Source organism: Tamandua tetradactyla, chromosome 5 (genome assembly GCF_023851605.1).
Source record: "Tamandua tetradactyla isolate mTamTet1 chromosome 5, mTamTet1.pri, whole genome shotgun sequence".
Taxonomy (NCBI): Eukaryota; Metazoa; Chordata; class Mammalia; order Pilosa; family Myrmecophagidae; genus Tamandua; species Tamandua tetradactyla.
This window is the reverse complement of record NC_135331.1, coordinates 98,868,947-98,882,635: the sequence shown is the minus strand read 5'-3', so window position 1 is coordinate 98,882,635 and position 13,689 is coordinate 98,868,947. Positions and strand designations below refer to the sequence as shown.

Sequence of the window (13,689 nt, the reverse complement as noted above, 5' to 3'; positions counted from 1 at the left end):
TGGTAGTGCTGATGGTTTCCTTTTGAACATGGCTCATATCATGCAATAGCAGTTTTGGGAGTTTTTTTTTTTTTGTAAAGTGCCAGATAGTAAATAGTTTAGACTTTGTGGGTCAGCCGGTCTCTGTCACAGCTGACAACTCTGCTGTGGTAGCATAAAAGCAGCCCTGGAAACTACGTAAATGCACGGGCATGGCTATGTTCTAATGAAACTTTATTCGTGGACACAGAATTAAATTTCATGGACACCCAAATTCGAATTCCCTATAATTTTCACATGCCACGCAATGCTATTTTTCTTTGTATTTTTTCTCCACCATTAAAACACTTCAAAACCATTCTTAGCTGGCCAACCATCATTTGCTGACCCCTAGGGTACATGGTCGCACTTTTACTGAGCATCCCATACTTGTGCAGGGTACAGGTGCCTCCTCCAAGGATACTGGGCAGTCTCAGGTTCCCCTGTGGCAGTTGTACATACTCCAAATGGTCAGCGCATTGAACTGATCTGCCTGAGCTTCCTTGAGGAGGCCTCCCTACCCCAGCTTTTCCTGGTATAGGCCGGCCTTGGCGGGGTACTGGCATCTCAGGGAAAGCGTCTGTCCCACCAGCTCTTGAAGGCTTTCAGCCTTAGATTGTGCCTGGGAGCCTGGGGGACAAGGCCATAGGCAGGCCACCCCCAGAACATGCCCCAGACCAGCGCTCATCTGATAGCCCCATCATGCTCCTTTCCTCTGCTCCCTCGCTCTTCCCTTCCCCTTACCTGAGATCAGCAGAAGCAGCAGCAGCGGCGGCGGGGGTGGGGCAAAGTTTCTGGCAAAGGTGGGGCAGGAGAACTGGGGGAGAAATAGAGCAGTGAGCACTGAGCAGGGGACTCCAAAGGGGATGGTGGGAGGGGACGGGTCAGTTGGGGGCAGAGAGGAGAGGGGCGGGGAGAAGGAGGCATAGGGGTCTGGACCTACCATCAACTCTGTAATCCTCAGCTCCCCCCACCTTTGGGCACTTGAGAAATATTTCCTTCATCAATACAGAAAGAGGTAAAAGAGTCTAACATCTCTTTATTTAGCGAAAGTCAGCACATTTAACAGAGAGAGAGAGAGAGAGAGAGGGTGAGAGCCCGATCGGCCCATTTGGTGACCTCTGATGACTGTGGGGATGAGATGGGAACATGAGAATGTGAGGCTAAGTCCACGGCTCTGGCCACCTCTGGTCTCCTGCCGGCCGCTCAGCCGCGGAGCAGAGCCCCCCTGTCCTCCCAAGAAGTGAGCCAGACTGAGCTATGAAAGGGCCAAGGGACAGAGGAGGACACAGCAGTGTTATCAGATATCGGCGCCCAAGGGCCCGACCGTGGGGAAGCAGGATGGAGTTTTAGAGTCATAGGAAAACTGAGGGCATAACGCAGTCGCTTGTACAATTTTACAGTTCATGAAGCCTGTCCGTATGCGCTTCATTCCCACAGTAAGTTTGTGAGGGAGGTGTCCTTTTACTTTTTTTCTTTTTTTTTTTTCACAGACGAGGGAACTGGGGCCCAGAGACAGTCAGCGGTCCGCCCCATGGTGCCCAAGGAGGCTATGCTGTTTACCAGCCTCCGAACTTCCTCCTAACTTCCGCCTTTTCGACTGAATTCTGGTTGAAGCCTGACCCACAGATAGGACAGGAAACCAGGGGTGAGGCACAGGCTTCCACTGAACCGCCTGCCATGCAGAGGCCAGCTCTTGGGGGGACGGGGGGCGGGGCCACGGGCCCACAGCTGAACCCAGCTTCCCCTCCCTGCACAGGGTCTCATGACCCTGAGGGGGCGGAAGGCGGCCCCTGGGCGGGGGTTGCTACGTGGGAGGTGTGTGGCAATTGTTTCCTACACAAATATCCCTCTTCTCTGGCCACTGCTGACCACTGGGAAAGGACACCCCCAAGGTCGTCTTTGCCCACGTACCGCTATCTCATTGTCCCTCCAACCTGTGGTCAGCTCGGAGCTATCTGCTGTGTTGCAAGTGGGTCTTCCCTCTCCAGGGAGAAGTGAGCTCTCCAAGGGTGGAGTCTGCCCCCTCCTCGCACTGTGGGCTCAACTGTGTGAGTGGGTGACCACCCTCTGTCAGGGTCTCGGTCCCCAGGCAAGGACTCTGCTGGAGCTGTCGTGAGCCCTGGTCTCTTCTGGCAACTTGGATCTGGAGCCTCAGGTACGCGGAGCTGCAGGGAGGGAAGCCTGGCCCTGGGATCTAATGCCCCATTTGGGATGGGGGTGGCTCTGCTCGTGGCAGCCCCTGTCACAGGTTAAACTTTTCCAGGAGGGGCTATGGCAGGATCTGTGGTGGGATTCTGGAGATAGAAGTGTCCCCAGAGAATGGGGGTCAAGAAGCCACTATCAGGACAGAGCACAGCAGAAGTCCTGCCAGAAGGCACACGGTCCTGGGGGGTGTTAGGCACCTCTTCCCACCCTCTGAGAAGGCCCTGAGGGGAACTCAGGAGCCTCAGCAACTTCTCCCAATCCCATTCATAGGAGCCTAGAGGATGAGCTGGGAGGGCTGAGAACATGGTGGTCCATTCCTTCCCTCCTCTCCCAGAATGGATCCAGGGCAGACTACAGTTCAGTTTCTCTGTCTGTAAAATGGACACATAACACCTTTTCTCCCATTCATTTTGAGTTACCCCATCATCTCCTTTTGCAGCTTCCTGTCTGCGGCCTGCTCTGAGTACCTTGGAGGACATCCCAGTATCCTGGGACATAAGAGTGACGTGGGTCTGGGCTCCTTTCTCCCAAGTCTCCTCCTCAACATACACAGGTGTCAGATTCACAGGAGTTGATTAGGGATGGGTTCTGATTTTATTCGTAGTGAGCCTGACCCCATACTCTCTAAATTAGCTCAGCATCGGTTCAATCTCCTCCATATCCCCGGTACCATGCTGTCATCATCCCATTTAGTTCTTCCAAGAGTTCTTTTAGGCAATGATCAGGTCCGTTTTTCTCAGTGAGGAAACTGATGGAAAAATGTGCCCAGCTCCCTCAGCCAGCAGGTGGAGGCCAGAGATCCATACCTGGCCTTGCGTCCTTCAACGCCACGAGCCACATGCTGGAAGCCCAGTCTGGGCAGGTAGATGGGCTGTGGCCTTGGGTTCTGGGCCAGAGTTCCGGGCTTCATCTGGGAAGCACTTGGGAGCCACTGCGGTTTCTGAGCAAGGGAGAGGCCAGAGCTGTTTAAGGGAGGTCTGCTTTGAAAGAGGGTGAGTCTGCATGCTGGCAGCTCGGTCAGGCAGTTCTCACTGTGGCTGGTGAGGGCCTGGGGTGGAGGAGATGAGGAATCCAGACCCCATCCCCTGCCCCCTCCCCAGCTGGAAACATCTGCAGGACTTGGGGGCTGAGTGAATGGAGGCAGTAAAGGAACTGATACATATACAGGCAGTTTTGTTAGGCAGATTCTAATTCAACTGGTCAAAATTTCCTACCTGTCATGTTGTACAGATCAGTTGGGGAGTTTTGTGCTAATTAATGATTAGAGTGTCTGTTTTGCTTATTTGAGCCCATTTGTAGCATGTCTTAGGAGTCGTGGAGAGGGTGTGTAAGGATTTAGAGCTCTCAATCAATGACTTAAATGTCTGTCTTGATTTGCATTAGAGGAGCTCATTCAGTCTCCTAAGCAGAAAGTCATTCATGCAAAATCAGAGTTTAGGAAAGGGGCATAATTAGGTAAATATTAATTAGGGCTTTCTACATTTCACTCTTGATTTTCTTAACTTTAAGTGCAACTATGAACCAAGTCCAGTTGAGTCCAGCCTGGCACAGCTGACCCTCTCATCCAACCCACAGATGGATGAGCAAAAATACATGAAAGCTGTTTGAAGCCCTGAAAGGTGGGTGTTTGTTCTGCAAAATTAGTGTAGAAAAAGCTGGGTGAAATGCCAAAGCATTTAAATCAGTTACCCATAAGTTCATCTCTGGTGCCAACAGTCTTTTATGGGGATCTTAAGAAAAACACAGAAACATTTCTGTTTACAAGTCCTTGTGGGATCTTAGTCACATGACCACCCCCAGCTTCTAGGGAAGTGAAGACACATGGCAGGGCAGGAGCACGTTGCCGCAAAGAATTAAGTCAGGGTTCTTTGCCTAAAAGGGTGGGGACGGGGGCGGGGAGAGGGGAACACATATTATGGTATTCTTAGTACTCAAATCTCTGCTCCACCTATCAACATGCAAAAATTGTTCAGAACCTACTGGCCACTCTGAAAGCTCACTATAGAGAAAGTGCAAGGGTGTCCAAGAGAAAACATAAATTTCCCTGTGAATCTAGTTGACAAGGGGTTGGGTTTCAGCTGCTCCCCCAGGGAAAAGGTGTATGTGGGGTGGGGTGGCTGAAGGGTTATAAGGTTCCCAGCATTTAGTTCCTATGGGCCCTAGGGACAATGTAGATAAAATCTTTAGTAGCTTTAATACTATTTGTTTCATTGCTTATTTACATCCAAGTCAATGTACAATAGAGTGTAGAAGGGACATGCAATTTGTCTTCAGTACTAAATAGAAGACTTGGCTACTGCACACAAACCTACCCACTAAGTAGGATATGAAACATGAAATAATGTGGTCATTGGTATTTTGGTGTTTAATATTGGGCCTCCTTCTCGGGGAGTGTTATGGGGTGTGTGTGTGAGAGGGATAGTGATGAGTGGGGGAAATGGCTGGGGGTTGGCTGGCCGGGAAGCCCGCACCATGGATCCCATTTGTTATCATGGAATCAAGACAGGCCCATCTGAAAACTGCCATGGGACATGTCCTTGGGGGCGGTGAGGTGGGCCTGGGCCATTCCGACCACGCACACTCCTGGCCCTAGCTGGTGTCCCTGGGGACTAGAGGGCCTTCGGGCTAGCCAGTCCTCACAGGGCCCCTGAGCTCCCACAGGCCCTCAGCCTGTCCTTCCCCAGGGTGGGGTGGGTGGGTTGCTGGGGAGGGGAGAAGGATCAGCACACAGGATTTGGGTGAGGGCTGGAGCTGGGCGGGGGGCTGGAGGAGCACCCCACAGGGGAGAGAAGACAGGAGCAGCTGGAGAGCTCCCAGGAGACCCGACCCTCCCTCTGGCTACAGAGCTGGCCTCTCGGGACTCACACTTACCCAATTTAAGACCTTTACTTTTCTCAATCCTTCCACCTCGATGCACTGGGATATCTGGACAGATCACTGCATATCCAGCTCCGCGCCCAGGAGAACGGAGAGCAGGCAGCATGGCATGGGAGACCTCACACCTGCCGCTCATCCTGCTGCTCCTGGTCTCAGGTGAGCAGCAGGCCCCGGAGAGAGGGAAGGTGGGCAGGGAGGGGAGAGGAGGTGTGAAGCGGCTGTGGGGACTGGTTGGGGGCAGGTGGGGCCAGCACTGGGCATGGGGGTGCCCCATGCCTCTGTTTGACCTGAGGGCTTGTTCTATAGGCTCCTGGGCATGGAGACCAGAGGCAGAGAAGAAACGTGCGGTGGCAGGGCAGGCGGTGTCTGTGAGCTGCCCGTATGCACACAGAGGAGGCCCATATAAGTTCAAAACTTTGTGCAGGAAAAAATTGCTCCAGTGTCCCCGATTAGTCACCGCTTTCAAGCCCAGGACCTTGATCCGGGCCTCTCGATACACCGTCTGGGATGACCCTGACTCTGGCTTCTTTAATGTCACCATAACCAAGCTCAAGGTGAGGGACTCAGGAAGCTACTGGTGTGCGACCTTGAATTCTTCCATGCGCATCACCAAAATTCTCAAAAACATCCGCCTGGTGGTGATTCCAGGTGAGCTCTTTGATGAGGGAGCAGGTCTGCCTGTGGTTTCTGGGGAAACACATCTGTTGACCCCCTGCCCGTGCCTCCATCACCCCAGCTCCCACCACCAGCTCCTCTGCCTCCTCCCACCCTACCTGTGGGGCAGGTGGATTCCCAGAGCCCAAACACAGGTATCACCTACATCCTGGTGTGTTCTGGCCCCAACAGGGAGACCTGACACAGGACCCCTGGCTGGGAACCCCAGACCACCTACTTGCACAAATGCAACCTGGGCTGGGCACAAAGGTGTTCTGTGCCAGGAGTCAAGGCAGAAGGCGTTCAGGACTCCGCGATTAGAGGTCTCGGATGCTACAGGCCCAGGCTCTGGGATAAGTGGCCTGTGGGGTCTCCACAGGAGCCTGTCCTAATCTCCCTGCCCTTGGGGTGACTCAGCATCGGACTCTCTCTGCCCCTTCCCATCCCCTCCACCCCGTCCTGCTTCTCTCTTTCCACCAGCTCTGGCGAAGCCTCCTCCCCTGGGGAGCCCAATCCACCCTGGCTGAGGAGTCTAGGGGGCTGGCTCTGGCCCCTCCCTCTTCCCTTTAGGACTCTGGGGGCTGACCCTTTCTCCATTCTGGGGACCTTTACTGCCGCTGCCCTCTTTGTGTCGTCATCTGCTGCACTTGCCTTTTCAGAGCGGCGACTTGGTCCAGTTTCCACCAAGGACTATGAGCCCAGGTAGGTCTGGGGGCTCACCAGGGAGGGGCTTGGGAAGGGCTGGACAGATGACTTGTGTGGCCTTTGATTTAGAAAAGGGGAGACAAAAAAGGCATTTCCTAGAGGAGATGAGCTATGAGATCTGAGCCTGGCTGGACTGAGCAGGGGTGAAGGAGTAGCTCTAAACTCACCCCATGAGGAAGCCTAGCAATAGCCACAGTGTTAGGGATGAAAGAGATCTTATCAGTGCTGATTTCACAGCTGAGGAAAATGAGGTGCAGGGAAGGCACGTGACCTGTCCCAAGTCCCTTCAGGGCCAGAACCAAGAAGAGAACTCCTGGTCCAGGGCTTCCCCGGGGCCCCAGACTTCTCCGCAGGCCCCCTCAGGGTAGCCACCATCCTGGGTTTGCCTAGGCCAGTTGCAGGGAGTCTTCTTCCTAAACCCCAAGTTGCCTGTTTTTCCCTCTGGCCCCAACAGCTCTCTGCTCCCTCTCCTGCCCCATATCCCTGCCACCAATGCCCCTGGCAGGGAAATCCTTGCCCCCATGACCAAAGGACTCTAGTCCTTTCCCCATTCCTTGGGAGCCTCTGCTTCTTGCAGGATGCCAGGCCCCTCCAGACCTGGTCTTGTCAGGGACTCACGGCATTCTGTTCCCCTGGAAGAGTCAGCTGCCTCTGGATGTTGCCCTCACATTTTGCAACCCGAGCCCATGGCGAGTTCAGGGTAGTTCAGGCACAGAATCAGGTTGCAACCCCAGGCACCTCGGACTCTGGGCCCAAGCGGCTGCCATCAGCACAGCCAGGCTTCTCCCAGCTATTCTCCTTCCTGTCTCCCTGGAACCCAACTCCCCATCTGCCACAGTCCCCTCTTCTCCGTGCTGTATGGACTCCTCACAGCCAAGAGCCTGCTGCTGTCAGCCCTGGGAGTGCTCCTGCACTGCAGGTGGCATTGGGGCTGCAGGGTAAGTGGGGCCTGGGCTTGGCTCTGGGGTACGGGAGGCGGAGTGGAGCAGGGGGACAGCTCTTCTTGGAAAGACGGCCAGCACAAGGGATGAAGCCGAAGTTACAGAGGAGTTTGAAAATGAGCTTTGAGTATCTGTGGCTCTGTCCATCTCTGCCAACTTGTTTGCTTGTTACAAGCCCCTGAGGTCTTTTCCTTCAAACTCCCTGCCCGAACATACCCACACTCACACAGATACATAGTCATGCTCCACTCGGTGCATCATTAAAATGGACCTGTTCAACCAGAAGTCAGCCCATTGGGAAATGACCGAGACCTGGAGGGGCCAGGCAGGCTGGGGGGAGGGAGCAGGGCATATAATTCCCGTTGTAAAGTTCCTTCTTCTCACTCTTCAGGGTTGTAAGAACGCTGGGGGAGCAGTGGCATGAGAGGTTTCTGACAGCTGCCCCTGCTCAGTCCGTCCCTGGAGCAGCACTTCCTCCCTTCTATGACCACCATGAGCCTCTCTGAGGAAAGGTCTGTCAGCAGCTCCTGAGTCCCCTGCTGGGATGGACACAGGTCTCCCAGATGGCTCTCCCCAACTCTGCTGTCCTCCATGTGAAACCCACTCCCCTTTTGCAGCCCTCCCAGGCCACCTGGTTCAATGTCCCTGATCCATCATGGGATCTGGACCCAGTCAGCCTCTTTACGCCAACCTTCAAGTCCTCCTCTTTCAGGGTCTCTTCCTTGTACATTTAATCTCCCATAAATCACCCAGGTCACTCCACTGTCTGCTCTGGCTCCCCTCTTTGCCTCCCTGCTCTCTCCTTCTTTTCATGCCCCTCATTTCAGGCTGTTCCACATCCACTTGGATGTGTGCATCCTAGAGGATCTGTGTACCCTAGAGGATCTGTGCATTCTAGAGGATCCGTGCACCCTAGAGGATCTCTGTACCCTAGAGAAGCCATGTATCCTAGAGGATCCATGTACCCTAGAGGATCCGTGCACCCTAGAGGATCCATGCATCCTAGAGGATCCGTGCACCCTAGAGGATCTCTGTACCCTAGAGAAGCCATGTATCCTAGAGGATCCATGTACCCTAGAGGATCCGTGCACCCTAGAGGATCCGTGCATCCTAGAGGATCCGTGCATCCTAGAGGATCCGTGCACCCTAGAGGATCCGTGCACCCTAGAGGATCCGTGCATCCTAGAGGATCCGTGCACCCTAGAGGATCTGTGCACCCTAGAGGATCTGTGCATCCTAGAGGATCTGTGTACCCTAGAGGATCTGTGCATCCTAGGGGATCTGTGCACCCTAGGGGATCTGTGCATCCTAGAGGATCTGTGCATCTTAGAGGATCTGTGTACCCTAGAGGATCCGTGCATCCTAGAGGACCTGTGTACCCTATAGGATCTGTGCACTCTAGAGGATCCGTGCATCTTAGAGGATCTGTGCATCCTAGAGGACCCGTGCATCCTAGAGGACCCATGCACCCTAGAGGATCTGTGCATCCTAGAGGATCCGTGCATCCTAGAGGATCCGTGCATCCTAGAGGACCCGTGCATCCTAGAGGACCCGTGCATCCTAGAGGACCCGTGCACCCTAGAGGATCTGTGCATCTTAGAGGATCCGTGCACCCAAGGGAATCCGTGCATCCTAGAGGATCCGTGCATCCTAGAGGACCCGTGCATCCTAGAGGACCCGTGCACCCTAGAGGATCTGTGCATCTTAGAGGATCCGTGCACCCAAGGGGATCCGTGCATCCTAGAGGATCTGTGTACCCTAGAGGATCTGTGCATCCTAGAGGACCTGTGCACCCTAGAGGATCTGTGCATCCTGGAGGATCTGTACAGTCTAGGTGGCTCCCCATGTCAACCTCTCCCTCTCTACAAACGGCTACTGGCTGATTTCTCCTGCTTCAGAACTCTGACCTTGCCTCATGGCCTCTCTGGAACTCCCCAGCACTTCTACTTCGCAGTCCCCTCAAGGTCTGGTCTGGTTTGTGGCCCAGTTCTGCTACCTCTAGGACAAATACAACTCTGCCAACTAAGGGGAAAAACCTGCACTGTTGGACAGGCAGGTCATGTGTGTTTCCTTGTGTGCTTCGATTAGAAAGCCGCACCCCGAAGCCTTGAGGGTGGAGGGGTGGAGGAAGGATCACCTCACCCAATGGCCCACTGGCATTTCGCTCTTCAGACTTCAGATCTTTGAAAACAGCAGAAAACATACATTTAAAAATAAGATAAATTCAAGTTAAACAAGAAAATTTACTATTAGCACACTGGGACGTCTGAGAAGTTTCCGAGGGCTACAATTTATAAGATCAGAAAAATCAGAATGTCAGAAGTAGAAACTTTAACAGCTCAGAATAAGAGCAGGAGAATATGCCTCCCAGTCTTTCGTTCATCAATAATATTGGACAGTCAAGGAACCCATACATATGTGGAAATTAATAGCATGAAAGAAAAGAAGCAACACAAACAAATGGAGCACAGGACTCTAAATAACAGCAAGAATTCAGGAAATGGATGAGAAACTTTAATTAACTGAAATAAGTGTCCTCAGAGATAATTTACAAGGACATTAAAAAACAGGCATTTGTAAATGAAAGCAAATCACATTATTATTTTTATTCCTCACTTCGACAAAAATTTGAAAAGGTTGTTCACACCCAAGGTTGGAGCGCATGTGGGGAATGAGGTATTACTCTTAGCTTGATAGTGTAAGTATGCATGGCTCCACATTTTGGAAGGCGACATAAATCTATGTTGTTTAACGTGCGTTCTTGGACCTACTGATTCCATTTCTAGGTGTCAATCCTTGAGAAACACACAGAAACAAACACACATATAGGCACGAAGGGACACCCACGAGGATGTTCACTGCACATTCTGTGTAACAGGGAGCCTCCCAGGGGAAAGTTATAACTTACGTATACCTCCTTTAGACAGTACTAAGTAACAACTAGGGGAATGTTATAACTTATGTATACCTCCTTTAGACAGTACTAAGTAACAACTTAAAAAGAATGGGATTGATCTCCTATGTGAACCCAGCTAGATCTCCAAATGTCTTGCTAAATCGCTGCAGAATAGCATGTACAGTATAATCCCACTTATATAAAATCAAATGAACTCAAAGCAGTATATTTGCATATGTACATAAACCCATGCCTGTTGAAACATGGACATGGTTTGGAAAGTTATACGCCAAACTAATAATGGGGCAACTTCTGAGGAAAGGAGTGTGATTAGATAGGGGGGGAAAAGGTGGTGAAGGCGACCTTAACTTTTTATTTGCATATGACTGCACTGTATGTTTTTAATAAAAAAATCTCTCTCTCTCTATATATTTATGTATTACTTGTGAAATGAATAAAAGAGTTTAAATATTATAGCTAAATATATTGGAATTTTCTTCAGTGGTCAGGGAGGTGGGGTGGGAGGTAGGCGGATGAGAGGACCCGGCAGGCTCTGCTCCTGAGCCCAGGCTGGAGAATCTTTGGTGACAGCCCCAGTGCAGGGCACAGGGTTGCGGTGGGGTTGGGGCTTGGCTGTGTCCTGTTAAGTTGGGGGCTTCTCTGAAAGACTGCGAGAACAGAACAAGTTTGAGCTGCCGCCCACGGGAACCAGAAGATAAGCACCCAGAGATGGGTTTTAAACCAACATTCACCAGGAAATGTGGTCAGGACGAGTGCCCTCCCTGCGCGGTTGGGGAGCTGGGAAAGGGGACGGTCAGAGGTGGACCATCTGCGTAAGGCGCTAGGTCTGCAGACTTTCCTGGTGTCCCACAGCTGGCCAGCATGGGTAACCTCTAGCGGTAACTAGACTCTATGCGCACACTGAATTTTAGATTTCAAGGGAGCTAAGTAAGAAAGCTGTGCCGTAGTCTGTGTTTAGGTCCACAGTTTGCCTCATTTTTATTTTTTAATTTTTAAAATTTTATTTATTTAACACACAACATACAAACCCAAACATTCTTACCATATGATCATTCCATTCTACATATATAATCAGTAATTCACAATATTGCCACATAGTTGTATATTCATCATCATGATCATTTCTTAGAACATTTGCATCAATTCAGAAAAAGATATAAAAAGAAAACAGACAAAAATTCACACATACCATACCCCTTACCCCTCCCTTTCATTGATCACTAGTATTTCAATCTACTAAATTTATTTTAACATTTGTTCCCCCTATTATTTATTATTTTTAATCCATATGTTTTACTCATCTCTCCATACCGTAGATAAAAGGAGCATCAGACACAAGGTTTTCACCATCACACAGTCACATTGTGAAAACTTTATCATTATACAATCATCTTCAAGAAACATGGCTACTGGAACATAGCTCTACATTTTCAGGCAGTTCCCTCCAGCCTCTCCATTACACCTTAACTAAAAAGAATAACCTCCAGGATAAACTCTCCACTCTGTTTGGAATCTCTCAGCCATTGACACTTTACTTAGTCTCATTTTGCTCTTCCCCCTTTTGGTTGAGAAGGTTTTCTCAATCCCTTGATGCTGAGTCCCAGCTCATTCTAGGATTTCTGTCCCATGTTGCCAGGAAGGTCCACACCCCTGGGAGTCATGCCCCGTGTGGAAAGGGGGGAGGGCAGGGAGTTTGCTTGTTGTGTTGGCTGAGAGAGAGAGGCTACATCTGAGGAACAAAAGAGGTTCTCTTGGGGGTGACTCTTAGGCCTAATTTTAAGTAGGCTTAGCCTATCCTTTGTGGGGTTAAGTTTCATATGCGCAAACCTCAAGATTGGGAGCTCATCCTATTGCTTTGGTTGTTCCCACTGCCTGTGAGAAAATCAAGAATTCTCCACTTGGGGAAGTTGAATTTTCCCCCTTTCTCACCATTCTCCCAAGGGGTCTTTAGTTTGCCTCTTTTTTGGGGCTTTGAAATCTTTGAGCAATTTGTTAAATGTCTTACAGTTTCAGTTTTCTCTTTTTGTAAATGGGATTGGGAATCTCTCATAGGAAGGATTACACTGGAAATAAATGAATACACCCTTCCAAACATTAAAAAAATGCCTGTGACATGCCATCTCCTTAATTAATGCCTATCTTCACTACTAATCAACATTCAAAGCATGTTTTCTTGATTTTCAATGGTATATATGTATATACGAAGTAGCAATACAGAAAAGTTCTAGAAGAAAATAAAAATACATTTTATATAATTTTGCAGTGGAGTAGAATGTTTTAATCATGATCCCAAGGCCAGAAATTATACAGGAAAGGATACTAGGTCCACTATATAAAATCAAAACTTGAACATCATAAAAAAATATGATAAGCACACTTTTATAGACAATGAGAATTGAGAATAAATGTTTCCTTCCTATTTAGTAGATAAAGGGATAAAGGTCCTTTAAATTAATAAGGGAAAATGAAAACTTCAATAGAAAAAAATTAGGAGAAGGATATGAGCAGGTAATTTTCTACAGAAGAAATATAAATGTGCACTATTAATAAAATACATTTAAAATTGATCGCATTCAAATAAATGCAAAACTACTTTTCTCACCAAATTGACAAAAGTTGAAATAAATGATAAAAACTATGGTTGAAAAGCTTGTAGGGAAAAGGTAATTGCATCCTCTGCTGGATAAAAATAATTGATATCACCTTTCTGAAAGACAGTGTGGTGGGATGAATCAAAATCCATTTTTAAAAAGGGACATAGTCTTTGACTCAGCAATTCTAAATCTAGGAATTGAAAAAGGGTACAACGATGGTTATTGCAGTATTAAGTTTAAAAATTTCATCAAAATAATGCATATACCTGTGTTCAAACATCAAAGGCTTGTGAAAGTATTTTACTAAAAGCAGCCGTTCTTGTGCTTCAACATTCAGCACACCAGTTTCTTCTTTCCTTATGAAATTGGTTTAAATATTTTTATTTATTCTTATATTGATATTTGCTGATTTTACAGTTTTATATATTATCCATTAAACATGCACTATGGAAGATTGTCCCTTTTTCACATCACTCTAATGTCCACCCTTCTTTCCCTAATCATTTTGTCCCAATATAGTCAAATTATAGTTGTTAGTAACATTACTATTTAGATTTTATATTTAAGGATCATGTAAATATTTTTCATAGCCTAGCCATGTGGCTTATGTGATTACATTTCCTTTTTGGTGCAACTTTTGTGTTCCCTGTTTTTAGTAATTGCCTTATTTTTTCATTTGCTTCATATTCTACGTACTATCATTACATCTCCAAACACTATATCACAAATGTAAATGCCACCTCAGTGTGTTCAAGCATAGCTCCTCGAACGGTTT

General features: G+C 49.0%; 1 protein-coding gene across 6 annotated transcripts; it reads left to right on the top strand.

The window, feature by feature from the left end:
- Positions 1–1,788: 1,788 nt before the first annotated feature.
- On the top strand, positions 1,789–8,384 carry LOC143684629 (natural cytotoxicity triggering receptor 2-like). Of its 6 annotated transcripts, XM_077161761.1 has the most exons (8): positions 1,789–2,176; positions 2,666–2,779; positions 3,736–3,845; positions 5,160–5,259; positions 5,410–5,751; positions 6,417–6,459; positions 7,301–7,400; positions 7,795–8,384. In XM_077161761.1, the coding sequence occupies exons 4-8, from the start codon at positions 5,208–5,210 to the stop codon at positions 7,825–7,827; spliced, it is 570 nt and encodes a 189-aa protein (XP_077017876.1). In that variant the 5' UTR covers positions 1,789–2,176; positions 2,666–2,779; positions 3,736–3,845; positions 5,160–5,207; the 3' UTR covers positions 7,828–8,384. The 6 variants fall into 6 exon arrangements, with proteins under 6 accessions (XP_077017876.1, XP_077017874.1, XP_077017873.1 ...); XM_077161759.1 differs by having other exon boundaries at positions 2,666–2,709; positions 7,301–8,384; XM_077161758.1 differs by having other exon boundaries at positions 7,301–8,384.
- The last annotated feature ends 5,305 nt before the right edge of the window (positions 8,385–13,689 follow it).

Coding starts and splice junctions, on each gene's coding strand:
- LOC143684629 (XM_077161760.1), top strand. CDS start 5,208: ATGGCATGGGAGACCTCACACCTGCCGCTCATCCTGCTGCTCCTGGTC. Junction 5,260..5,409: donor CCTGCTGCTCCTGGTCTCAG/GTGAGCAGCAGG, acceptor CTTGTTCTATAG/GCTCCTGGGCATGGAGACCA. Junction 6,460..7,300: donor ACCAAGGACTATGAGCCCAG/GTAGGTCTGGGG, acceptor CATCTGCCACAG/TCCCCTCTTCTCCGTGCTGT.